At 42.8% G+C, this 25,971-nt stretch overlaps 2 protein-coding genes across 2 annotated transcripts in view; one reads left to right on the plus strand and one right to left on the minus strand.

Moving 5' to 3' along the window:
• Nucleotides 1–8,843, plus strand: part of flt4 (fms related receptor tyrosine kinase 4) — a 37,497-nt gene extending 28,654 nt beyond the window's left edge. Inside the window, exons 17-30 of the mRNA XM_079268783.1 lie at nucleotides 609–744; nucleotides 1,227–1,331; nucleotides 1,498–1,611; nucleotides 2,137–2,225; nucleotides 2,377–2,536; nucleotides 2,634–2,728; nucleotides 4,335–4,457; nucleotides 4,546–4,657; nucleotides 4,868–4,967; nucleotides 5,198–5,303; nucleotides 5,381–5,505; nucleotides 6,627–6,747; nucleotides 6,917–7,002; nucleotides 8,300–8,843. Coding sequence (XP_079124909.1) covers nucleotides 609–744; nucleotides 1,227–1,331; nucleotides 1,498–1,611; nucleotides 2,137–2,225; nucleotides 2,377–2,536; nucleotides 2,634–2,728; nucleotides 4,335–4,457; nucleotides 4,546–4,657; nucleotides 4,868–4,967; nucleotides 5,198–5,303; nucleotides 5,381–5,505; nucleotides 6,627–6,747; nucleotides 6,917–7,002; nucleotides 8,300–8,528 — 1,701 coding nt within the window. The 3' untranslated portion in view covers nucleotides 8,529–8,843. The remainder of the gene's footprint in view (nucleotides 1–608; nucleotides 745–1,226; nucleotides 1,332–1,497; nucleotides 1,612–2,136; nucleotides 2,226–2,376; nucleotides 2,537–2,633; nucleotides 2,729–4,334; nucleotides 4,458–4,545; nucleotides 4,658–4,867; nucleotides 4,968–5,197; nucleotides 5,304–5,380; nucleotides 5,506–6,626; nucleotides 6,748–6,916; nucleotides 7,003–8,299) is intronic.
• Nucleotides 8,844–9,847: 1,004 nt separating this feature from the next.
• ergic1 (endoplasmic reticulum-golgi intermediate compartment 1) lies at nucleotides 9,848–24,749 on the minus strand. The gene is made up of 10 exons (XM_079268069.1): nucleotides 24,617–24,749; nucleotides 20,107–20,168; nucleotides 16,258–16,330; nucleotides 15,911–16,005; nucleotides 13,784–13,908; nucleotides 13,090–13,194; nucleotides 12,923–12,983; nucleotides 12,609–12,709; nucleotides 11,766–11,888; nucleotides 9,848–10,869 (listed from the first exon to the last, which is right to left on the minus strand). The coding sequence occupies exons 1-10, from the start codon at nucleotides 24,634–24,636 to the stop codon at nucleotides 10,762–10,764; spliced, it is 873 nt and encodes a 290-aa protein (XP_079124195.1). The 5' UTR covers nucleotides 24,637–24,749; the 3' UTR covers nucleotides 9,848–10,761.
• Between the last annotated feature and the right edge of the window lie 1,222 nt (nucleotides 24,750–25,971).

Genomic DNA, 25,971 nt, shown 5'->3' on the forward strand with positions numbered 1-25,971 from the left:
GTCAGCACAGTTTTCATGTTGTGTCGACACATTTTAGAGGAACGTTTCAAGCTCACGGACAAACACATTGCATTTCCTGTGATTATGTCATGACAAAAGTCAACCTGTGTTAAATGTTTGTGATGTCAAACTGCAGCAGTATGAAATAGTCATTTAAATGGTCATTTAAAGAAGAGATATCATAGAATAACTCACTATTTCAGTGCTTTACATACATTTGGGTGTCTGCAGTGCCTGCCAACTTAACAACTGTGCTGTCAGACAAACCAGTTTGTTTTTTGTGGGGAGCCTGGATCAGAAAACATGATTCAACCAGCCATTCGGATTTGGCTCCCCTTTGTACGGCACATGAGTAATCTCACTGTATAAACTTGAAACAAGTGTGAAATTGAATAGAAGAAGAAGAAGAAGAAACATTCCTTTATTAACACTTAATGAAGGTAAAATAAATGGCGATGTAAGGCTTATATGCTTGCTTATATTCTTGCTGAAATGTTCCCGTATCTTATGACTGAAGGGAAAACATCACAGCTGCCAGAGTTACATGTTCAATGCACACGACAGTCATTGTTGTTGTCATGAGCTCTTTGTCTCCCCGGTTCATTCAGGTTAACCCGGCGGACATAAAGACGGGCTATCTGTCTATCATTATGGACCCGGGGGAGGTGCCTCTGGACGAGCAGTGTGAATACCTGCCCTACGACTCCTCGCAGTGGGAAGTCTCCAGAGACAAACTGCGACTGGGTGAGCAGCCGGGGAAGGGCGGGAGAAAAGGACGAATGGCTGTTGGGATAAACCAGTGAATGGGAGCGAGGGGAGGTTTGCGAGGAAGTATGCAGGCGGGGATGAGAGCAAATAGATGGGATGAAACCGAATTACGTTTCCATTTCCAGAATCCTTAATGGCATGAGATTGGATCGCAGCCAGCCGGGCAAAGTGCTGCCAAGTAAAGTGCTGATGTTAAATACTCGCTCATTCCCAGCGCGGCTTTTGAAAACGCCCTGAGGAAACGCATCTGTTCCACGACAGTTCCCAACTCATGGGAACATGTTTCCAAATGCTGCAATTGAGATTTTAAGTTCCCCCCCCCTTGTGTATATGGACGCCAGATGCATTTACATTTTGCAACTGCTCCCAACCGCGACTGTTTTTGTGTTCCAATGAGACAAAACCGAAGTCGGCATAGATCAGTGAACATAAATATTCTGTGGTTTCTCCTGACACAGGAAAGGTTTTGGGACACGGTGCCTTTGGAAAAGTAATTGAGGCAACAATCTACAGCATCAGCAAGAGCAACAGTTTGGACACAGTGGCTGTCAAGATGCTGAAGGGTGAGATGTGCCTCTGTGTATCAAGTCACTGATGCACAGAGTTACCTGGTATATACCCTGGTAGATAAACAAGACAACAATAAAAAACAAGATGTATTGTATGCATAATGTTCCACTTTGTGTGTGTGTGTGTGTGTGTGTGTGTGTGTGTGTGTGTGTGTTTCAGATGGATCCACAGCCAGTGAGCACAAGGCCTTGATGTCCGAGTTGAAGATACTGATTCACATTGGTAACCATCTGAATGTAGTGAACCTGTTAGGAGCCTGCACCAAACCAAATGGTGAGATTTACATGTATTACGATGAAAATGTTGTCTATCAACAATTATGTAACAGTGACGTCTCATGAAAAATGAAATTGTCATGAACAGCTCATTTTGGATCTATTTTCAGCTCTGTTGTTTGTCCTAATTAGTAAAATCCCTTTTTTTTTTACGAGTGTTAACATTATTTTGTCCACCCTCTGCAGCTTCCACTAACATGTTTTTTTTCGAGCAAACCATCTGATAAAAACAAACAGCTGCCTCTCCTTTTCTTTGACACCCCTAATTTTGTGTCAGTACATCATTTTGACCTGAAGAGCACATTTTTGTGGAGCTCACATCTGGAATAGTTTAACCCTGTGTACCCTTAAAAAAAGCAGCAATTTAACTGTTCAGATAATCCCAGGTGGTGTGAAAAAGTAGAGATTTTTAATGACTTATCAAGTAAGAAAAAAATGTAAAATATGTTGAAATATTCATAGCCTTTTCATCACACCGTACTCTCGTGATAAAAGCTGACAATTAAAGTGTCTGTATCAACAGGTCCACTGATGGTGATAGTGGAATACTGCAAGTATGGGAATCTGTCTAACTTCCTACGAGCAAAGAGAGAGTTCTTCCTCCCGTACAGGGTATCCAAAACACACTGAACACTGCCTATACCGTTCTCCATTTGTTTGTTCTGCTGCCATAATGTGGCCGCAGAGAGAATCTCCTTTTCTTTGGTTGAGCCTGTATTTCCTCTATATGGAGGTGATGCATTGAACTGTTTCCCCCACTCAGGATCGCTCTCCTAAAACTCAGAGCCAGGTGAGACGGATGATTGAGGCGGGTCAAATGGACCAAAGAGCTCTCCACCCGCCCCCTCCACGCTCCTCCCCGCTCACCAGTCCTCAGAGTCAGTCATCCAACACGCCCAGTGAGAATCCCGCAGGGGAGACAAGTGAGTCTGCTTTAATTCACACAAAAGCAGATTATTGAATTTCTTATTCTTTTTTTTTCTTTCCATGACCGATCTCGCTCTCATCTTCTCTCTCCAGTGGAGGACTTGTGGAAAACTCCTCTGACGATAGAAGATCTAATCTGCTACAGTTTCCAGGTGGCTCGTGGGATGGAGTTCCTGGCCTCCAGAAAGGTTAATTGTCAGCATTACAAAGGCTTTAATTCAGCGAATGAGCTGTGGGGAAATGTCAGCAGAGGTTGGGCTCAGGCATTATGCTGTAGCCTGGATCATTCAGCTTTTCCGTCCTTCGTGCATGTTAATGAACCACGTGACCGATAACCAGAGCAATGCCACGATCTCATGCTGCATATTAAAGCTAATGTCCAGCATGCCGCGTGTTCAACAGGAGCATAGAATAAGGAATTCAAATGTACTCCATACTTGTTTGCATGTGCTGTTGATGGACACGCTCACCAATAATGCACCGTTAAGAAACTACTCACAGCTGCAGAACATTAAGACAGACTGTGAATGGTTAACGGGGAACATAAAATGAGCTCCGTACCTTTGGAAAAGCATGTTGCTCTTTGACGTTTATTTGGCAGTGACGTACCAAAGTCACAGTTTGATGTCCTTTGCCCCAAATGCATTCAAATACATACACTTTTCTATGTTGAACTCCCTTCACAGTATACCATGAAAATGTTATTGTATACAGTTATCATGTGATATGGCTTTGGTACACAGCTGAGGACTGATTCAGGCAGTGGTGAAGTAAATATTTAGATCCTTTACTTTAATAAACGTAGTAATACTGCAAGATAAAACAAATACTCTCTTACAAGTAAATGTCCTGCATTCAAAAGCTCACTTGCTATTTTAAAGTACTATGCATTGATTCTGCATTATTGCCCCATTCAACGTGTCAAAGTATGTTCAATATTATGTTACATAGATTTTATGTTGTGTTACGAGGGTCCTCTTAGATGGTGCTAAAGATTAGCAGAGAGTTCCTTTCACTGAGGGACTGAGAGAACTCCTGAGCGAAGAGGAGTGACGGGGTTGACCTCCGTCTCCATGGATACGTCATGTCCCTGAATTGAAAGTGATCGGTTGTCAGGTGAACAGTCACTGTCAGTTAATGTGAAATCAATAGTAACCAGTACAGAATGTGGAAAGGAGTTCGACTGGATGAGATTAAATGAGATTACAAAAAAGATTCAAAATATATAATTTTTGGAATAAAAAATAACTTGAATTCAATTATATTACAAACAAAATCAAATCTGGTTAAAACGGTAAATGGTAAATGAAACCAATCTGTTTTTCTTTTGGGATTGGTCCTATTTGTTGGTGAGCTGATCGCGTATGAAGCTTCTGGTAATCGGGTGAATAATGTAATTTAAATGGTGTCAACAAAAGAGACGATCATTTATAATGAATATCAACAATCTGACCAGACGCACAATGTCTGTCTTTAAATTACTGACTGTCGTGACCCTGAAGGCACGTTTACTTGACAGCGTTGGATCTCCTGCAGTGACATAGTCCAGTCCCAGTTACAAACACACACACACACACACGCACACACACACACACACACACACACACAGGTTATAAGGCAACAGATTATTGAGAAAATGCTGTTTACTGTCTTTAAATCATATCTGTAATTCACTCATCAGAGAAAATAAGGTGGAATCAATGCATGCAAACACTCGCACACACATGCAGGGACACACACATGCACACCGCAGGTTTGTGATGTATGTATGTGTGTGTGTGTGTGTACCGGCAGTGTATCCACAGAGACCTGGCAGCCCGCAACATTCTCCTGTCAGAGAGCAACATCGTGAAGATCTGTGACTTCGGCCTGGCCAGAGACATATACAAAGACCCCGACTACGTCAGGAAAGGCAACGTACGGCATCCTCACACTTGCTACGCTTTGGAGCTCCAGGTTTATTATCCGTCTGTGATGAAATATCAAACTCCATATGTTCTCTCAGGCTCGTCTGCCTCTGAAGTGGATGGCTCCAGAGAGCATCTTTGACAAAGTGTACACCACCCAGAGTGACGTGTGGTCTTTTGGAGTTCTCCTCTGGGAAATCTTCTCACTGGGTAAAGACACTAATTCATTTTTATTTATTTGTATAAAAATCTAAATCTCCTCCGTCAGTCTGTAAGTGTATCGATCTCTGTTCTTGCCAAAGCAATTAGGTCATTTTTTTATTCGTTTTATTTCAACCAATTTTATTCAAACAAACAAACTTGTTTTTCCCATCTCTGACATGTTAATGAATGTTTCATCTTCTTTTAATCCTCCCTCAGGTGCTTCTCCGTACCCGGGAGTACAGATTGACGAAGACTTTTGCAAACGATTGAAAGATGGCGTGCGGATGAGGTCACCGGAGACTGCCTCCCCCGAAATGTAAGCAGAGACTTTGATTGATTCTTTCTCTCGTCTTTTGCTGTCAAATAAGAGTTATAGTCCTTTTGATTGCTAGAGCCAATCCCGAAGGCAAATGAGAATATACTCATAAAAAATCATAACTTTGGCTAACTTGTATGTGTAGGAGAGGATATAGGGTCAGGTTAGTGTGTCAGGGAAGTTGAGGACCTCAGTGTTCTTGCCGTGATGGTGCTGCTCTCTGCTGGTAGATACGGCATCATGCTGGCCTGCTGGCACGGTGAGCCCAAAGAAAGACCAACCTTCCCTAACCTGATGCAGATCCTGGGAGACCTGCTGCAGGACAACAGCCTACCTGTGAGTCCATTGCCGGAGAGACGTCAATTCTAGTTTTCAGGTCTTGAATCCTTAACACTTTTCCGTTTACCCTTCAGGATGGGAAGGACTACATACCTCTGAACCACTCACAAAGCTCAGAGGATGATGGCTTCTCACAGGTGTCCTCACGCCCTCCATCTGAGGAGGAACTGAGACTGGTCGGCAACACTCTGCCCGCCAGGTACTCATGCATGTTCATCCTGTAGTCCGTAAAGGCCCCGGAAATCTATTTTCCATGTCGAGATGTTTCCTATGAGCAACGTGGTTCTACTTGAACACACCAAGTCATCTCACGTCGGAGATGTTGTGTTTTTGTCTGAGCTCTTCTCACTGCTTGGACGCTGAAGGTGATGTCATGAACTTGCATGCACATAAATATTTTATGTCATAGAGAATTGTTTCAGGTTTTCGTGGGCTTTAACAGCCACATGAAATCTAAACTTCATTCAAAACTTGAATTACGGTTGTATGCCTCTTTTACATCCACGTCCGTCCAAAATGTCATCACTTCATCCTTTTCATCCTTGTAGACATTTGTTTGAAATTGTCGTAGTTAGTGTATGAATTATTGAGTTATGACCAAAAATGTGTTTTGCAAGGTCACAGTGATCTTTGACCACCAAATTCTGAGCAGTTATTTCTGGAGCGCGAGTAGACTTTTGTGCCAAATTTGAATAAATTCAGATTTTTGTGTGTAGAATGAGATGGACGTACGGAATGAGGGAAAACCCCAAAAACATAACGCCTCCGGTCAGGGCTGCTGCCTGAGGCACGGACACGGTGAATCTTTAATGCAATTCAAAGTGAATTCTTGACCTCGGAAACAGCAGTTTATTGAACAGCAGAAAATAGTCTCACACAACATCCAGCTACTAAATTAGTTAAGCTAGTAAATGTACCTCGTGGTGAGATTGTCCTTGTAAAGTTTAAAGTCACTTTTACAAGCCGCTATGGAAAAACTCGGAGAAAAAGTAACGTTTAAAGCTTTTTTTTCCCACATCTTGTTATTGACACACGCTGTCAGCCTGTCAAGACATTGAGCCTCCGGAAAAGAGACGGGTATTTGAATCAAATGATTTCTTATTCAACTTGCGGACAGGATCATTTTGTTGGTTGAAGATGTATCATCAAGTCACACAGCTGACAACCTATTCATAACTAAAATATCTACATGTAATCTATGTATCTTATGGAATACAACTTATTCTGCTCTCGTTTTTTTACCGTTTCTTATCTGACTTGTGGCATTTAGAGGCTCCATCTTTTATTAATCTGATAATCCTTTCTGCACCTCTTGACCAGGTATTATAACTGCGTGCCCTTTACCGGCTGTGTGTTTGTGGGACCCACTAAATTGTGTCAGCCCAGAGTGAAGACATTTGACGAGTTTCCTCAGGGGATGCAGCCACAGAAAGCGACTCAAGTGAGCTCATTATCTTCTCATCAACTGTCGAAAATGTGACTGGTGACATTTAATGAAAGCCATTTGATTTGTTATCCTCTGGTAATGACCAAAACTAGTTGCAGACGTAGCAGCGGGGTCAACCAAAGGCATTTATATTCACATGATGTCTCACTGTGTCTCTTCCCAGGATAACCAGACAGACAGCGGGATGGTTCTGGCCTCCGAAGAATTTGAGAGAATTGAACACGGGCACAGGGGCGCCGTCTCAAAAAGGTTAACAACACGAAGGTTTTGATCGATACCGCCGCCTGAAACTGAAAGAGAAGCAGAGGATATATACAGCCAGGAATTTAGACCCAGTACAGAGTCAATATGAGGAAACAGGCTTGTAGAATCACAGCCTAATATGTAGGGAAGCTGCAGTAGAGTTGCAAAGGACGTAAGCATCAGCAGAGCTAATTTAAGCATGGGTGAGTAGGAAGGAACAGTTTGAGTCATTTGACCGTTTTGAGAAGTAGGCTCAACAATGATCTAAAAAAAGCAGTAAAACGTTATTTGCTAAACGGGAAGATGAGACATTTATCCAGCAACTCACTCCTACTTACAGCAAAGGTGTCGGAGAAACCTTTGGGGAGCAGCTCTGACGTGATTTCAGGATTAATCACAGGTGCACTCAGAGCAAGAAAGACCAACAATGAAGCTCCATTGTTAAACACTGAAACAACGAGATCTAGTACCACATCGACAAGGACGGCAAGAACGAGTATCTGTATCAAAGGTGTCTGGATAGAACAGCTTACCAGACAGCAGAAAGATATAAACATTCATTATTACCACCTCAGGCTAGTCTTAACCACCTGAAGTCAAAAAAGAAAGTGTGATAAATAGCTTTTATTCTTACGCATACGGAATAGGGCTTGCAATGTCCAAAATGTTTGTTATTGTCATCTAATCCCATGAAAAGACCCAAACCAACAATGCGTTGTCTGTCATTACTTTTTCACTTTCCCACTGAAGCCAAAAATAATTAGTCAAGAATAAATGGTTTTATTAAAATAAAAAATTAAAATGAAAAAGGCTAAATAACTTCCTCTATCAGGCACTGTCGTGGTTTTATCACGCGTAACTAAACTGGTGTATTTGTTGGAGAGTGTTTTTAGTGTGAGTATTTATGGTACCATACTACAGTGCACATGTTCACCCAGTGACATCAGCGTGGCTCCGTGACGTGTTTTAATAGTTTTTGGACAACAATGGAGCTCTATGTTAGAGAAAATAAGCCACATTAGGCGACACAGAGAATATTTGTTAGTAGGATCTGTTGGTCTTTCATGAGATTTGTAGACGATAAGGAAAATCCAGAGTCACCAGACTTATACTCTGAGCTCCAATTTCCACTTTTAGCAGTTACAGGTTCAGAGCTTAAAGATGGACCAGAGTAACTTTGGTCTTTAACTGACGTCCCTGTTGAGAAACAATTCACGTTCATGAACTCAAAATGTCCAACACACCTACAGTACAGGTACCTTATTTCTAAACAGCATTTGTGTTTTCTTTGTTCTATTCCCAGTCGTATGGGCAGCAGCAGCAGCACAGAGCCGCTGACAGCCTCCCATGGTTCCCATGGTTCCCTGGGTCGAAGCAGTGGCGCCGGCAGCTCCAGGCACCGTCCCAACTTCTTCAGCCAGCTTTCAGGACAGACCTTCTACAACAACGAGTACGGACACCTGTCCGAGGAAGGCTTCTGCGACTTCTTCTCCTCGCCCGACGCTCCCTGCCTGGCCTCCTCCAACGTGTAATCTAACCAAAGATGCAGCTCCAGAGAATATAAGCGGGTTGGAATAGTGGGACAGCTCAGGTCAAGGGAGGCGTGTAGGTTTTAGTGACATGTAACTAGTCCTTTATAAATGAAGATCAGGTTATAGATCCTTGGGACCAGAGCTCACCTCTGCTCATCTCTTCCTCTCGGGCGGCTGCCTCAACAAACAGACTGAGCTATATGGGCCTGAAGATCCTCTAACCAGCCACCGGGTGGCAGCATGACAAACAAACCTTAAGTTTTCTCTTTTCACACATTTCGAATTTTATATACAGAGTGTTCTTCCTTCATTTGTACAAACTATGACTAAAATGGGGAGAAATAAAGAAATGTGTCTCGTCATTGAGTGGAGGCGGTGAAGCTTGATTACGACTCGACGCCATTAACACAGAAAAGTGACGGAGGTAAACGGAGGATGTAGGGCGAATGAAAAGGAGTGAGTCACACTAAGCACCTCTTATCAGAGCTGGACGTAAGCATGACAGCGGTGACAGTTTAACACCCTCTTACATGCTCACATCACAAACGGCAACCTGCAGGGTGTTGATTCTGGCTGCCAGCTGAGAGAAGTGAGCAGCTTCTGGGTGCAAAGTCCTCGTTGTACACACACTATTACAGCTACTAGAGCTCAGTTCACGTTTCAAAATCAGAGGTCGAAATGTTCCATTTTCAGTTTCTATGAATAATTGTTAAGGGTTCCTGGATGAATTTAGGTAAACCGTCAGTTTCAGGTGAAAAAGGGGTTCAATAATCGTCTTTTAAAGCAGCAGCTCACTTCATTCTTAAAACCAGCACTCCCTGACTCACTATTTTAGAGTTTATTATAAAATGATAGGGATAGTACTTCCTCTTAGACTTGTAAAAGACCAAATCCTGAAAACTGAGGAAATAAAACCTGTCGAACGGCTGGCAGCTAAGCTTATAGAAACCTGAACACATGGAGCACACAAATGATTTCTATGGTGCCTTTACTGGAGGAACACATTGCATTACAGAGCAATTTGAGATAGAACAGGAAGTGGATGACTTTAGCAGTAGAAAGAGCAGTTTCTAAGAGCTTGTGATTATCACTGTTCTCCATCAGAGTCTTTTAAAACAGTATAAAAGAAAGAAAAAGGACCAGAGGACAAACACCTTGGCCGACAAGTTCTCTCCTTACAAAACCAAATATTCTTTACAATTTACACCGTCATAGAAATTCAATGAGTTCACGTACCGTGTAAAAAAAAACCCCCAGAAAAACTAAATAATTTGCTCTTAGAAAAAAAACAGCAATTCAGTAATTCAAATGCATTGGGGAAAAAGCCAAAACTAGGATATCAAACAGCATTGATGAAATATTGGTATAAATTGACTGAAAGATGAACAATGATCAATGTATTAAAAAGTGAATCTACAAAACTAAGTTGTAACAGCAGCCGTTGAACCAGACGCATGAGAGCTGATGGTAACCCTGTGCGGTGGAAGAGTTAAACCCAAAGGCACATGCAGTGAATACTGGAGATACAGTAAGAGGTCACATGATTCAAGATGCAGTTTTATGGACAGCGTGACCTACGGAAACACTTTGAAGTTCAGTCCGGTCTTATCAACCACAACACTTCCTTCAAATGAGAATTCCCTTTTTGCGGCTTACAAACAAAACAAGTACAGTTAGACCAATATTGTTTTTTAAACTTTTTTTAATTAATTTAAACACTTCGTTATGTCTGTAAATCATTCAGCCATAACTTGAAAACTTCCCTATGATTGAATATATGTGGGGATTTGTGTCAAATTGTGCACCAAATTTAAAAAACAAAAAAAAGAGATTGAATGTCAGCATTTTGGTTTTTTTTATACTTCAAAGAAAATCGTCTACAGACTTCAAATACCCAGACTGGTTGAACCCTGACACACAGTACTTGATCTCGACAGTAACAAAAGAGCTTCCCTCTCCTCTCCTCTCCTCTCCTCTCCTCTCCCGACACTGAAGACGGCGGAAGCAGACATGCGATAGTCTGCGTCCACACGTCAGAGCAGCTGGAGCCTGAGAGGAGCTTAAGTAACTGAGCCGTGTAGCCTGGTAGTTAGATCGAGTGCCGGAGCCACTTCCATTGGTCGCTTTGGAACAACCTCCAAAAGGAAGTGGGTTAGAGCAGGATTGGATTCAGCTAACAGGCTAACAACTTTGCACTTATAAATAAGATGTAGGGAGGAGTGGGGAGCAGTCCTCATGACATTTTCCCAATCTGGATCTTCTTCCAGGCCTCTGAAGCGGTGAATATACAGGAGTCGATGATTCCTGCGACTGTGAACGTCCCGCCGACGATGGCACAGATCTACAGGAAACACAAGTCACTCCGTCAGTCTCACCGGTAAAAAAAAAACGTTGTGTTCTCCTCTGATTAGAAATTGCTCAACATCATCTGCTTGTGATCACGTTAAATCACAACACATTTCACTGACACCTCAGTATGTGCTGGAATCCAGCAAAGAGTCCTGCTGCAGCTTGACTCAAAATCTTAAACCGTGACTCATAATCGCACTATGCTTACAGTCATGTCCTACCCATGCCAAGTCACGATGAACCGAAACAACTCAAAAAGGACAAACAATGGGGTAGATCATCCGCCAGGCAGCCAATTTAATCCCGACCGCATTATCAGTCAGAAGGAAACCTTGCCGATGAGGCGCTACGGGCTCGGCCAAAATTCCTCAACCGATAAGGTCGAGTGGGGAGAGGAGGCGGAGAACGAGAACAAAGAAGGCAGGAGGTATAATGTACAGATTAAATAACCAAATATAACCTTTTTTTAAAACTGGTAGATGGTTATCTTTGGAAAGAGCCAGGCTACCTGTTTCCAGTCTCTATGCTAAGCTAAGCTAAGCGGCTCTCCACCAGCTCCTGAGGGGAACACATGCCTCTGTAGCTGCTGAACGCTCCATTTTGTCCACCAGCTAGCTGCTAACTCCGTCTGTCTGCCGTTTGTTGCTGGGTGTCAGTTTATCAGTGCCATGAACCATCGATAAGAGTGAACCAAAACTTTAAAGCTGCCAGCTGTTGATCCAAAACAACAAGCTGAAAGACGCTGAAACATTAAAAGATTGTGTTTAAGGCCTAAAATCCCAGTTTTTACTGTATTCAAGACCTCATCAAGACTTTGAATTAAAACAAATTGACTGAATTTGAACTAAGATATTTTTGTTCAGGTGAATCCCAGGAGGATTAACTCACTGTTGTGATGAAGCGGTAGACGGGCTGTCTCCTCTCCGTGTACTTGACTGTGATTGGACTGAGGTCGTACCGGAACCAGATGGCCGGGATGATTCTGCCCGTGTGGCTGTAAGCAACGTACTCCTGTGGGGGAAGAAAAAAGAAAGCGTGTTACAAACCTTCATCATTTTTGGAGCTGCACGTGGCAAGAAAAATTGATTTAATAAACAGACGTTTCAACCCATTGTGTTTAGAAATCAATTTGGAGCAATCTTGTTATTTCATTCTGGCGGCGGCGTTTATGAGTCATAGAATAGCTTTCAGATGAAGTCACTAAAAAGTCATAAATGATTCATTGAAAATGAATCTTGGCTCAATAAATGTGATGAAGTAAGAGGAGGCTACAATGTGTTACGCGATAATGTCGACATCAGTGAATTCATTTAAATCGCATTACTGCAAAAAAAACAACCTAAATTCACCTAAAGAACAAAAGACTGCCACACTGAAGCACTCTTCTTTATTTATGCTGATTTTGGAATAATCTGCTCAGGCCCTCATCCTCCTCGATTCACAGCTGACCTGCGCTGTTATTACTCCAAACTCCAAAGCAGCTGTCCATCAACACAGTTCTAGGAAGTGTGTTTGTGGTTTGTTGACATCTGCGGAGCGTTTCCAGTCACTAGGGGCGAGCTTTCACTTCCGGGTGAGTGCACAAGTTAACCCGGCAAAACGCGCTCCGGCCACATGTTGGGATGGTCCCGCTGCTGCCTCGACATGCGCAGAAACAACGTGCGACGCAGAGGGTTCGGACCTAACAGGTGAGGGGAAAGGGAACACGGGATGATAGGAGGGAGACTGCACCTTGTTGGCTACCGTGTACTGGTAGGAGAACCTCTGTTTGCCCGATAGGTCTTCATACACCGTCGGCACAATCTTCAGGATGTAGTCATGCGAGGCCAGAGCTGCAAGAGAAGTAAAGTTACAAGTTAAAGTCTCCAAAAATGGATGTAGTTTTGATCACTGGAGCCTTTCCATCCGAGATGCAAAGTCAGCTGTGATTCTACTTTGGATACAAAAGACGTCCCACTGGGTGTCTCGTTTCATTGCATCACACCACGCCTTACATAAAGGTCACGCAGTGGATACGAGGGTACATGTGCAACGTGCATACGTACGATTGGATGACAGCCTGTCAGCCCCTCCTAACGCATTGAAGGCTCCTTGTACTTTTAGTACCTGCGTGGCAAAAGAGAGAGAGAAGAGATCCGTGTTCAGCCTTGATACCGTTCAATTTTATCAGTGTCCATTTTTCCCCACGGTGTGTTTTAGTGCGAGTCCCGACCTGGAGCTTTTCTCCAAAGGCCAACTTGTGGATGTTGTGAGTCATGTCCGGGCTTTGGGGCTGCGCTGTAGCGCTGTGCGTCGACACGTGGAAGTTTCCTGGTACCTGAAGACACACAGACACACAGACACACACACACACACACACAGCGAGGTAAGTTAATGTGAGCACCTGCAACACATTTAGTTAACTAATGAGCGAGTCTAAACACGCGCGCGCGATTGGTTGGAAACCAAATGGCCCTGGTGTCCCGAAGAAAAATCCACTTTAACACGTTTCACAATATTTCCAAATATTCCACAAGCAAAGAGTGTTAAATGGACAACTGCTGGGTTAATCATTTTAAATGGACTGGAAAGACTGACGCACACGCTGGAGGTAGGACAAACAGACTGCAGATGGAACTGAAGCCGATCCCAGAGCTCTTAAATTGAACATAACTCAATTTAGACTGGAGGAGGAAGCAGGTCGGCTTCAGTCGACATATAGTCTGAGAGTTTATGTCCCACAAAATATCCAAATCATCATAATGTAATTACTGGGCACAGGGGAAACAAGCTAACTTTAGGCTTTCTCTGAGGCTGATCAGCCATTTAAACCTCATACAGTATATATGAGTGTGTGTGTGTGTGTGTGTGTGTGTGTGTGGGGTTATTCTTCTTCTCCTCTCTACTATGTGGTGATGAGGCCTTACTTTGTTGATGGTGAACTCTCCCTCAAAGCGGCAGCCGTCCCCCTGGTTGAGAGGAATCTTCATGGAGTTGTCTATGTGACCGACCTCGTGGCGGCCCATCTCATCCTGGATGTCCAAACCCACCACTGAAGAAACAGGGAGACGTGGGAGACAATTTAATATAGAATGAAGAAGAGAGAATATGACAATAATAAGCAGTTTCCTAAGCTGGATCCAAACTTTTACCATTTTCAGTGCTGAGACAATTAATCAAACAATAGAAATGAATCAACTACTATCTTAAATTGTTCAGCAAAAATACCCAACTATGGCTGCAGCTAACACTTACTTTGTCAATTAATTACTTATTTTGTTATGACTGATCAACTTGTTTCAGCTTTACACCAAAAATGTTCTGCTTTTCTCAATTCTGTACAATAAGCTTTATTTTAGTCTTTGAGTTCAATGAGATGAAAGAAACTATACGCCAGCGCTCACACAGACACAATTATGAATACATGTCAAAACAAACATCATTATAAATAGAAAATAAGTCAATTATAGAAGTCGCCAGGCATTTTCCCAGGTTTCTTTGGACACTTTATGGACCAAACAATCAATTAATTAATCAAAGAAGTTACTGATAGTGAGAATAATCATGAGCTGCAGCTCTTATTTCTTTTACAGGCAAAAAACTAAAACAAGCACTTTCTTTTTTATTAACAGTGGAAGAGAAGAATAAAGAGAGAAACTGTGTGTTTACTCTGCGGGTCACTCTCTGCAGAGTCCAAACAGACCACCTATCCTGCCTGCCTGTCTGTCTGTGTTTTTCCATCTAGACTTCACTGCCCCCCCCCCCCCCCCCCCACACACACACACACTGGCAGTGGCCTATTTTCAGAGCCGGGCTGCGCTGTGTGTTGGCTAGCAGTGCAGAGAGGGACGTCTGCTGGACCTGTGCTCAAGACCTCCACATGCCGCCTGTCTGACCTTTGACATTCAAGACAAGTTCGGCTCCCCCTCCGTCTCTCAAAACACAGTGCACAAACACGAGTCAACTGTGCCACTGCGAGTGCGTCTGAGCCGGTCGTTTCTCCTTTTTAAGACATTTCATCATGTAAAGTGGATGGTGGGAATTATTACACGGTTATTGCACGCAGTTCTGCTTTTCCATGAAGTAACAAATCAAGACCTGGCAACCCGTAAAAGGTCAGTGGAGGGAGACGGTGTTTAAATCCACAACAGCAGAGCAGAGCAGATAATTAGTAAAAAGGGATGGAAATGCCAAATTTGTAATGGATGACAACCTGTTTGGAGGCCCCGGAAAAATATATGTACAGTATTAACTCGCTGGGAGGACGCTGAGAAACATGTCTACTCATTACATGCAGCTGCCGAGTGGTTAGACCAGCGTGTGCATTTAAAGAGGGCCCCGCATTTCTGCAAAGAAACAAAACCACCGTACATACAATCACCGAGAGCTTTAATTGGAAACGACATGAGACCGCCTTTGTTGAGGCACGCCATGAGTGAGGTCGTCTAAACACATGGCCAACAGCTGTGCGTCTGCATGCCAAAGCTCTCTCTTGCAGAAATCCGGCAGCATTTATTAGCTTTGCCATTTTTGGATATCGCTTGAATCGAACGAATGCGTGTTTTCTGTGCTGCCAGAGCCTCGCCAATTTGCGCACACGCGTGTGGGTCATTGGGCATAGTTTCTGACGGGAGTCATGAGGAGCAAATAACCAGTGACGGCTCTCCGTCCCCGCCCACTTCTCTGACATCGAAGCACAGCGGAGGAGCCGAGAAGTCAAACTCTGATCACGGCCGTGTGGCCGCACGACATCAAACGGAGGCAACACAGACGGGAGGCCAGCCTTAGATCTCGTGTTATCTGGGTAGCCGTGTATGCAAACCATTATGTAGCTTTACTACTTCTTTATGAGAGCCGTGCTCTCTATCCAAGGCATCATTTATCTTTTCATTTAGCATGGTAAGCATGATACGGTCTGATAAAGCAGCAAAACAAAACTATAAAAAAAAGGCCCATATTAAAAATTAAAAAAAAGAAGAGAACACACAAACAGGAAGTGTAATGCAAAGAAATGGTGTGCAGTTGTATATATTATTATATTATTATATACTCACAATCACAGTGTAAGTGTGGCAAACTGATGTTTAAACTCACTTCTATCTTCCCACCACTGTTTTTATCTGGATCATCCACATACAGTTCATTTACTCTGTAATGGACGGAGAAGAGACAAATGGTTAGGTAAGCTTGAACCAAACTTTTAATGAGAAGGAAAAAAAAAAACAGTCAATTAGAGCAAAAGAAGATGACTTTAACATCTGTGAGAGTAATTTCCTTCCTGTCACACCCACCCCGCCGCCTCCCTTAGTCATCCCTTATTACACATGACCATGAGACTGATGCATGCACAAAGACAATTTCCTGTGCGAAAGTTCTGAGATTTGATGCCTGCGACACCTACATTTCTGTGGCTATGAAGCCCGTCAGCTCGGACAGGAACAGGAAGAGGATGAAGATGCAGCAGAGGATGGAAACTGTGGGCAGAGAGGAGCAAAGTTAGAATGGACACCTTCTTTAAACGCTTCACTCACTGCTGATCTTACGCATGGCATTTAGTTCACATTCATCTCAAGTCACACCAACATTTCAAGGGGTGATGCAAACCAAATGGGCCGGGTTGTTCCAGCCTTTGGGAATGGCTGAGCGAAGATATTCACATTAATTAAATCACAGCGGCCATAAAGAATGTCCCTAAATAGCAGTTTTACTGGCGGTGTTAAACCTGCCATTACGCAGGTTTTTAAAAAGACCGTCCTTCACTAATTGTACATTAAATACCAGCACAACAGGCAGCCATTACAGCAGATCAGCTCTAAAAGAGGTGAGCTCATGCTACACAGACCCGACAAATAATAAGTGTTTTGGTTTAGTCTGAGCCTAAATAAAGCCCGGGCTTAAAAAGGAGAAGCTCAGGCTGCCCTTTTCATTTCATGTGTCAAACTAATCAGGTCACATTAATCGTCGTCATGTGTTCGCTAAGATAAATATGGAAGGAACTGATCTGTGGTCTAACCGGTGTGACGAGAGCCTCGGTCAGAGAAGCTCTGTCTCAGCAGGCGAGGCGTGTTGACGTGGCAATTGTCGAATGGGATCTCACAGTCACATGACCTTGTGGTTGGCAGGGCCCAACCTGCGGCTGGCCGAGGCTTTGCATAAAGCAGGGGTTCTTAACCTTTTTGACCTCGGGGCCCAACTTTTCAAGTACAAAGTGTCCCGGGGCCCACTCTGACTATATGCATCAAAAGTGTCAGACAACCTGCAGGTCATACAGAAACAGAGCAGTGGGCCTTTGGAGTCAGTAAAAATGTAAGATTTTTGTCCGCATTAAATAAAAAGGTATCTTTCAGTATAAATAACTGCCGGTGGCTGTATCTGTACAGGTAAAGGACAGTATAGGGCTGTAACTACACTATCAGTGAACAACTGCCTCAAATTTGAAGAAGATTGGACAAAGTATGACCATTCTACAGAGTTTCTCCATGAAGAGATCCAGGCGGAGCTCTAAAAGGACATTTGGAGACCCAAATGGACACATGGTAACCACATGATATTCTGACACACTAAAGGTGTTTCTCCCTTTATATTGTGATTTTATATTATTTTCCTTTTATTATTAGCCTTTGCAAATTGCAAAAACGATGTATATATGGCCGAAGACATGGTGTGTGAGTAGCGGACTTTCTGTGCTTAATGGCTGCGACCGAGCGCACGAACGAGAATGAGAATAGCTCAGTTACGCAAACGTTGGTTGACGGCTTACGGAAGAGGAGGATAAGGTTTGTACTATAAGTACTAGCGTTTTCTGAAGGCAGTAGCTCCATGGTAACATCCGCTAGCACGTTGTCGGGTCTGTAATGTGTCTTTTTCCGTCGAAATGCTACAAGATACGACTTGCAGCGGTTATGGCGACTTTGGACAGTGTGTGTGTGGGCTCCTTTTGTGGAGAAACCATAAGAAATGAAAGAAAATCGATGATTTCTTTGCAAAGATGAGGATTTTGGGCATGCTGGGATACCAAACACGGACATGTTTTGTGACGTATTTGCGCAAACAAGCCGTAGGAACGGAAGGGGAGGGGATCGAGGATGCCGGTGTTGAACAGGCAAAACCCTTGTTAAATAAATGAGATGATACAATGTGATGATCACAAAGACGTTTATTATCATGTGTATGTAAACCTGCATACACAACAAGAAGCCCAACAGACTTTCCCACGAGCGTTGGATGTTTCGTCGCTACGTGTCGCTTTATTTCTGAAGGCTTCAGTGCTTCGTTTGATAGCATTAGCTCACATTCCACACACTGAGCACTCGGCTCTGCCTCGTTGCCTCCGTTCACAAAGCCGTACTTAAGAAAGTCAGGGTTGTACTTGCGCACACATTTAGACTTTTGGGGGGTATGGCACCACTGTCGTCTTCATTTTTTCTTTTTAATAACTTATCCATAACTTTCGCTACAGGCTAGCGGCTAGCTGAGTGTCTTCTTCTGCTTATTGCAGCTTGTTAAACAACTAACTGACGCATTACCGCCACCAGGTGGTGGGAAGCTGTATTGTAACTGAGCGTCTCATGGATAACAGTGATATCTCTGGTGTCTTCAATTGATAACCTATGCGGTCCCGCGGCCCTCGCGGCCCACAGGTGCAAAACTGAAAGTTTTTCGCGGCCCTCTAGGTGGCCCTATGGTTAAGAATCACTGGCATAAAGTAATGTTTAACCAACAAACAACAGGGAGTGTCGCTACGACACACAGGTCTCCGATTCATAAGAAGACTAATTCTTCCCCGGGCTTCAAAGGAAGGGGATTACTAAAGATCAGCGTGATGGGCTGCTACCGCTTGAAACCGCTCCACAACGGAAATACTGACAAGCCGAATGACTTACAAAAGAGCTCACATGAACGGTCTTGATTGGAGCTCATCCTTGCCAGGGCTCACACACCATGTGAGGAAACGGGCTCAAAAAGTTGCTTCAGAGCTTGTGACACAAAGAATCGGACACAGTAACACCATGAATCACACCGTTTCAGATTGTTGCGCTGCCCAAGGCTCATTTTCTCACACACACACCAACCATATATTTTGACAACAGATGGATACATTATGTCTAGAGACCACTGTTCTTGTCCAAAGTAAGTACCGTAAAAATTTCACCCAAAAGGAATGTGGCCCTAAAACAGAACAAAAGCGGGGTCAAATATTTGGCCTTTTGTGAAGCGGGGAGTCTCAGAACCACACAAGCTCTGATGTGAGTCGACCCGCCGAGGGTGAAGCAGTAACTAGTCTAATATCCAAATCAACCCGATGCCCTCACCCCTAGACAGTGGATGGCGACAGGAAGGGTGTTGATTGTGCACAGGAAGCACTTCCATCCATTTCCTCGTGGGCGACAAAAAAAAACCCCGTGTATATATCTTTAGCAAACCCATTCTCGTCCCTGTCATCCAGGAAGGCGTTTGTAATCCGTGTTAAACTGTCCACTATCCAGTGACAGCACTGCCTCTCCGTGATGTCATCAAGTTTGTTTTTGGGGTTCGTCATTCTGTTCATCAGCTGACCAATGAATAACCAACACTAGTAGATGACTAAGTGGAGCCAAAAGGTGCGTCATTGGGTCTTTTTTTGTCTTCAATGAAGTGAATAATCAATACAACTCCATGATAAGCAGGAAATCACATGACCCCATTCAGATTGCACCGGTTCTTCTTCTTCTCTCAGGTGCCTGAGGCGATGGCTATTAACATTCTTACCAAACGGGTTTGTGCTGTGACAGGTACTCCCTGTGCTCAGGACGCACCTCTGCGACAGACAGGCAGGTACTTGAACTACAGCTGTTCTCGCCTGCCTAAACCCTTTCCAATTCAGCCACCTCGCTAAAACTACATCGTGTGCTAAACAGTAATCGTAGTAGGATGACGGTATGTTACCTTCACACAGAACAAGGCTAGCTGTTTCCCTCCGTCTTCAGCCATTGTGCTAAGCTAAACCCACCGTCAACTGGCGGTAGTTTCATATTTTAAGTGCAGACATGAGAGTGGTATCAATCGAGTATGTGTATTTGAGGTTTGACACTGAATGAGGAATAGAACTTCATTGGACCAAAATTACTTGTATACATTTTACATGATTAAACCAACATACATATGTGGACGAGTGGGCAACTAAAATTTGATTCAACAAAATTATCCAAATAAGAAACAGCCACAAATAACGCTCATAATCTGGGCCTGCTGTGGGTGAAGGACTACTCACTGAAAGCTCCCGTGTATGTGGGCTGGGTGAGATCTTTTGGCACTTTCCTGTAGATATCGAATCTGAGGAGAGAAAGGAAGAAAGAGAAAGGGGAGTAAGAAAAAAAAAAAGGAGAAAAGAAAATGTAAACACTACGTGCTGAGAAGAGAAGAACACTCTGTACCAATAAGGCTGAGCAATATTACTAAAGAGTGGTGGAATGTTAGTTCTGGACCCCCGCCACGATACACAACAGGTCCAGACACCCGGCAACATACACACACACACACATTTTACAGGGTAACACCTCTTCGTTTGAATGTGTGCTCTGTGATCCTGACCTCAACAAAGGTCTATGACGCTCAACCAACATATACACACCTTTAAATTATATCGTTTTATCTTCTGGAAGTTACTGTACAATTACATACAGCGACACCAGCAGTGAAGGATTCAAGTTGGCACAATCAGACTTTATTCTCGTTTAAATCTTCAACTTGGCATTTCTCGCTTTGACTTTTCAGACTGTGTGTGTGTGAATCAGAAGCGGAGGAGGATCATCGCAACCTGACACAATCCACTCTCTTATGAAATATTGTTTCTCAGCTTGAAAAATCTGAAAAAGTGTGTGTGGGGGGGGGATACCTGCTACTCAACACCAAAACTATTTAAGTTCATGAGTTCTCGCGCATGTCCTTTTTGGGCAGTGAAACATTTTCGACCCAAAACTTCATCGCTGACCAACCCCACCCGCTCTCTCACGCTCACTCCCCTTACTCATCTCCGTCCCAACACACTCACACATCTGTTCGCGTTCCTTCCACCGAGAGCGGTCGGTGAAATAATCCCAGCTGATGCCTAGCAGGACCGGGGGAGGAAGTGGGAGGGACGGCTTCCCGTCCAGCCCAGATCCCGCTGCTTCTCTTGTTTTGCCTCAACTTTCACTCCTTTTGTTTTCGTCTAGTGCTCAAGGACCCCCTGTATCCTAAACACCTCAGCCAGCTCCCCTTGGTCCCTGTATCCCTCTGCATCAGGATCATAATAACGTCGAGGGTAACACACTTCCTGGATGTAAAGCTCTAGTGTGCAGAGGGAGGGTCTCTTGCCTCCTACTAGTTCTGATGATTTCCATATTTCTGACTTTAGTTCAAGGATTGCATGCTCACCTTATACCAAACAGTCACTTTGAATGCATTTTAAATAGATCTTGGTTGTATCATAATCACACAAAAACCAGCCATCTACGTATATGTACGTTTAAAATCATGTACGTTTAAAATCATGTACATTTTTGCACACTGCACGCACCATCGTATACGAATACGAGCGAGGAAACTAAATCTCACTCGTCTGGTCAGTCTCGACGCGAGATGGAAACTGATGCTACGCATGTGAACTGTATACTTGTTATATCTGGACACACGGTCTGAATTACACTTCAGGTTATCATTATCATTATCCTTGACTTCAGAATAAAACAATCAATAAAGGAACTAATTTCATCTACAGCGAAATAATTATAAAAAACAACTTGACGTTAATGCAGTTTTTACACATTTTTATTTAAATAAAATATACGATAACTCCAGTAAAGTTGTTTTTAAATATATGACATTAATATATCTTCGCTCAATTAAACTTATATACGATAAGGCAGCATTTGAAATGCAAAAAAGGAAGTTGTTTTGTGAAGAAATACATTCAGTATTACTTTAACGCATCATGATCATTTAAAATGTCCTGATTAAAATGCATCATTCTTAAATACTTAATATGATTAAATAGTTCATGTAACCTATCTAATGCACTCTGGCTCACTTATTTCCAGGTTGGATGAGAACTCAGTTCCCCTTAATCTTCTCTGCTCAGAACACTTTGTATTCATGAATACTAACGCTCACTCTCGAGAGTTCAGCCCTCGGTGCGTTGCTGATGTTTGTAATTTCCTGAATTACAGTCAACACACCTCCCTCCGTCACTGCTCAGTCTTCTGTATGGCGGGCTCGCGTGTTATTGGTGAGGACATGGTGTACCAGCATCCCTCTGTTGACACCACAGAGCTGCTTTTCAAGACAGGGTGAAATACACCGTATGCCTCGCCAAATGAGTCATGGTGAGTCAGAAGTTCATTCTCTTTCATGTATTGCTGCATGAGGCAGATAACGGATGTTTATGATGAATGTTCTTCTTCTCACTTTTGATCACCCCGCATCACCAACTATAAGCAGCACATGTGCCTACGCCTCTCTTTTACGTACAGGGCTTCGATTCAATCACCTGCTCGAAGTGTACGTCAAGTATAATGCCAAGATTATAAAGTATATATGCCAAGATTTAAAGACATGGCATCTATTGACACCGAGCTTCCTTACTGAAGTCACCGTGGACTGATTATTCGAGGAGCAAACACATTACATCATCAGGTTATCACAAAACCAAACTCCGCGTGTGTCAATAAATGACATAATCTGAGGGTCAATTAAACTTGGGGATAAAAGCCTTTCAGTTATTCACTCAGATGAGCTGATGTCATTCTATCCTTATCATTAGAAGCAGATCTTTGTCGATATTACTGCTGAAGAACCTGTCAAGAGCAGCACAGGAAGCCAATACATTCAGCTGTATGTTAGTCCAGTGTCATTACCATTTTAGGTACTGTGTCATGGTAAAGGCATTTCAGAACATTCACATCCAGTCCGAGATGTGTTTAGTAATAACACATCAACAAGCTGTGTATAGAGGAAGCATTTTAAGAAAACTCTTCCGAAGATGGTTGGTTTATGGATGTGAACACAGTCACTCCGTTTCAAACAAATATTTTAAGTACATTTTAAAGGATAAAGTCGGTGATATTCTATATTTCTCTATTTTCATCAACAAAGAGTCAAAAACCAACAATTAACTGATCCAACTAACAAGCAACCAAAGCAATTCTGCGGCTGTAAACACGCCCTAGCACACCAAACATGTATTAATCCGCAGCTGAAAATAGTCCTAAACAAATGCATTATTAACACCAGTTTAAGTAACGTTTTCTTTAAAACTACAATACCCAGCTGTTTTAGGAAACGACTAAGCCTTCTTTAACAATAAAAACACTATATTTGTGAGAGACACAGACAGCGATCATAAAGTAACGACAGGTGCATTAACATTAACACAATGCTGGTCTTTCCACGCGATTTGTTGACAATCAGAAAAGGAATAGAACCAGCAGTAGCACTTTTATAGTCAATCAACTGCTGGTGTTGGTTTATATATTTAGTCGTCAAAGACAACAAAGCATTCTGGGAATACACGCTGCCCTAGCTGATGGTGTAATCTACAGTAATCTATGTTGCTACACACTCTCACACTGGTGACTAACCCCCATGTGTTTCTGAACTCGTTAGTTGGTCAATCAAACTATTTCCAGCTGTTGCAATGCAGGTTTTTGTGCGATCGAGTGAGAGAAGCCTCTGAACGGGACATGACCACTTGATAACCCCGTGACACACCCGCTCTCTCACACATCGGTCATCTACTGCTGCAATGCAAACGAGAGTCACGGCAGATCCTGTATGTCGGTAGATTCAACACAGCTGTGGTCTGAAAGACGAGAGTAACTGTGACAGACGTCTACAGTGTGCTACCCAGGGCTGCGACTGACCACCGTGTTCAAAAAGAAATTTACAAATAGCTCGTTATGTCCGATCAACAGCCCAAAACTCCCCAAAATGTTATATTTACAGTTACACAAAAGACAGAAAAGCAAAGAAACTGGAAGAAGAGGTTTAGAATTGTTGCTTTAAAATGAGTGAAATCATAAATTGTTGGTTGCAGTTCTACTTTACTTTCTGATCAAATGGAAGGATATGTGGCTGCGACCACAAGAGTTTGACAGATTACCGGTCAGTACAGTATCACTGCCCAAATTAGGAAGTCCCCACAGTCCTATATTTTGATAAGGGAGTGCTCTATTGACAGTTCCAACAGCTCTGCAGGTGTGACTATCCTAGTCTCTGTGTCTGATATCCCACGGTATCTATAAGTTAGTGGATTCGTCAGGTGTATTGCTGGATGTGTATTGCGTGTTTATTGGTCGCTAATGAATCTGAATGCCTTTACCCTTTTCTGTGTACTGTGATGATTATAGAGCATTGATTTGTGAAGAAGACTAGATCAGGCCATCACGTTTGTTTAGTAAAACAATGTGACCGTCACTATGCCCTGAGGCTTCACGTGTTACAAACATTAGGACGCATCGGGGGATGGATGAGGACGTCTGCACATGCGCAGCCAGGAACCCTCACATAAAAAAAAAAAACTCTTGTGAGCGTCCCTGAACATCACTCCACGGAGTCAACACAAACTCTGCACCCCATGCGACGATGTGGCCCATTCATGCCACATGTTAAACACCACTGTTACAACTTTGACCCGCTCATTTAGTGGGCGATGCTTCTGCCAGCCCTTAATTCACAGACTGTGAAAACAGCGCCATTGATCCCTTCATACCTCAACCCAAAATGAACGGAAGCTTCGTACTCACCTCCTAACATCGAAAGGCATGATGCTAGCACGTTTAACAGGGGGGGGATTAGCGGACAAAGCTACACACAACGGGCTAACAGAGCTCTCTTCAATGCTACCGGTTGTTCATCGGTACCGGGCTGACGTCAGCTTAGTACGCTTTGCAAAAGCCGATTGGCTGAAAGCTACTTCCGGTTCGCTCCGATTCTACTTCCGGCTGCGACGTTTTTATCAGGTTTTTAAGGTTTGTGTTAATAACGTTCGTTGAAAACGTTCTAGTATTTAAAAAAATTATAATAGAAGCGATTTAAATAATACAAACAAAGAGCGGGTCTTGTGACAATTCTGAGCTTTTCTCCGTTTTATTACATTATTTTTTTAGGGACCATGGACACAAAATATTAAAATCATAGAGAGAAGAGATGTTTCGCATCAGATTTAACCAGTCACTTTCAATCTGCAGCACCTATGCAATCAATACATTGTAGGGTGGTCTACGGTAATAGTCTGTAATACAGTATAGTATAGGCTTAAAAAATATCTTTATCAACATTAAAATAATGTGTGCGTAATCCATCTGTTATTCCTTGGCCTAAAATAGTATAAAAACACATTTTGAAGTGTTTATAAATGTATCTGTTACTGTAACTCCTCATGTGAAACCCAGCTGGTGCAACTGGGGATTGACAATATCATGTAATATAACAACATAATATAGTTGTGAGTGATTCATATATATTAATTAACAATAACATATGATATATTACCTTATAAATCTACATTCATGTGCATTATAAATGATTTATTAAGTACTACTTAAAGTAAAGTGTTACCAACCTGTGGTTAGAGTAACTGCTGTGCATTCTGGACCGTTTTTTAAGTTTGCAGACAAAAAGCGGGCCATAATCCATGTGAGACGTTTTTTATTAAAATTCATGTGATGAAGTCTAATGCCCCCATCAGTCCCAATCCCACCAGCTACACTGTTTGAATGACATACAAAAAAGTATTGGAACATTGTCAGAAAAGCGTCAGATAGAGGCATTTTTCAACGATGTTCCCATCATAACCCAGAAACAGAGAGCTGTATGCTTTGATGATATTGAAAAAATTTGTCATCTCCATCAGTTAAGGTTTTTCCCATGTTTTGTTTTTGTTCTCCCCACACTCAAATAGACTGTACATGAAACTAAACATTTTTGTCTCAAATAACAATTAACAGACAGGCCCTGTGTTTTCCCACTGATGGCTCAGCTGTTGCCTGTGACAATGACAGTAAACAGGGACAGTGAGGTCGGACCGCAGGAAATGCTTCTGTGTCGGCCTCTGTTTCACTTCCCTTTCTGGGTGAGAGAGAGCTACGGTTGGTTACTG

This window comes from Melanostigma gelatinosum, assembly GCF_949748355.1.
Source record: "Melanostigma gelatinosum genome assembly, chromosome: 5".
Lineage (NCBI taxonomy): Eukaryota > Metazoa > Chordata > Actinopteri > Perciformes > Zoarcidae > Melanostigma > Melanostigma gelatinosum.

Excerpts from the sequence above, each read along its gene's own strand:
- ergic1 (XM_079268069.1), bottom strand. The coding sequence starts at position 24,636 with ATGCCTTTCGATGTTAGGAG. Across the intron at positions 12,984-13,089 it reads CCTTTGGAGAAAAGCTCCAG|GTACTAAAAGTACAAGGAGC; the intron begins GTCGGGACTCGC and ends TTTGCCACGCAG. Across the intron at positions 11,889-12,608 it reads AGTACACGGTAGCCAACAAG|GAGTACGTTGCTTACAGCCA; the intron begins GTGCAGTCTCCC and ends CTTCCCCCACAG.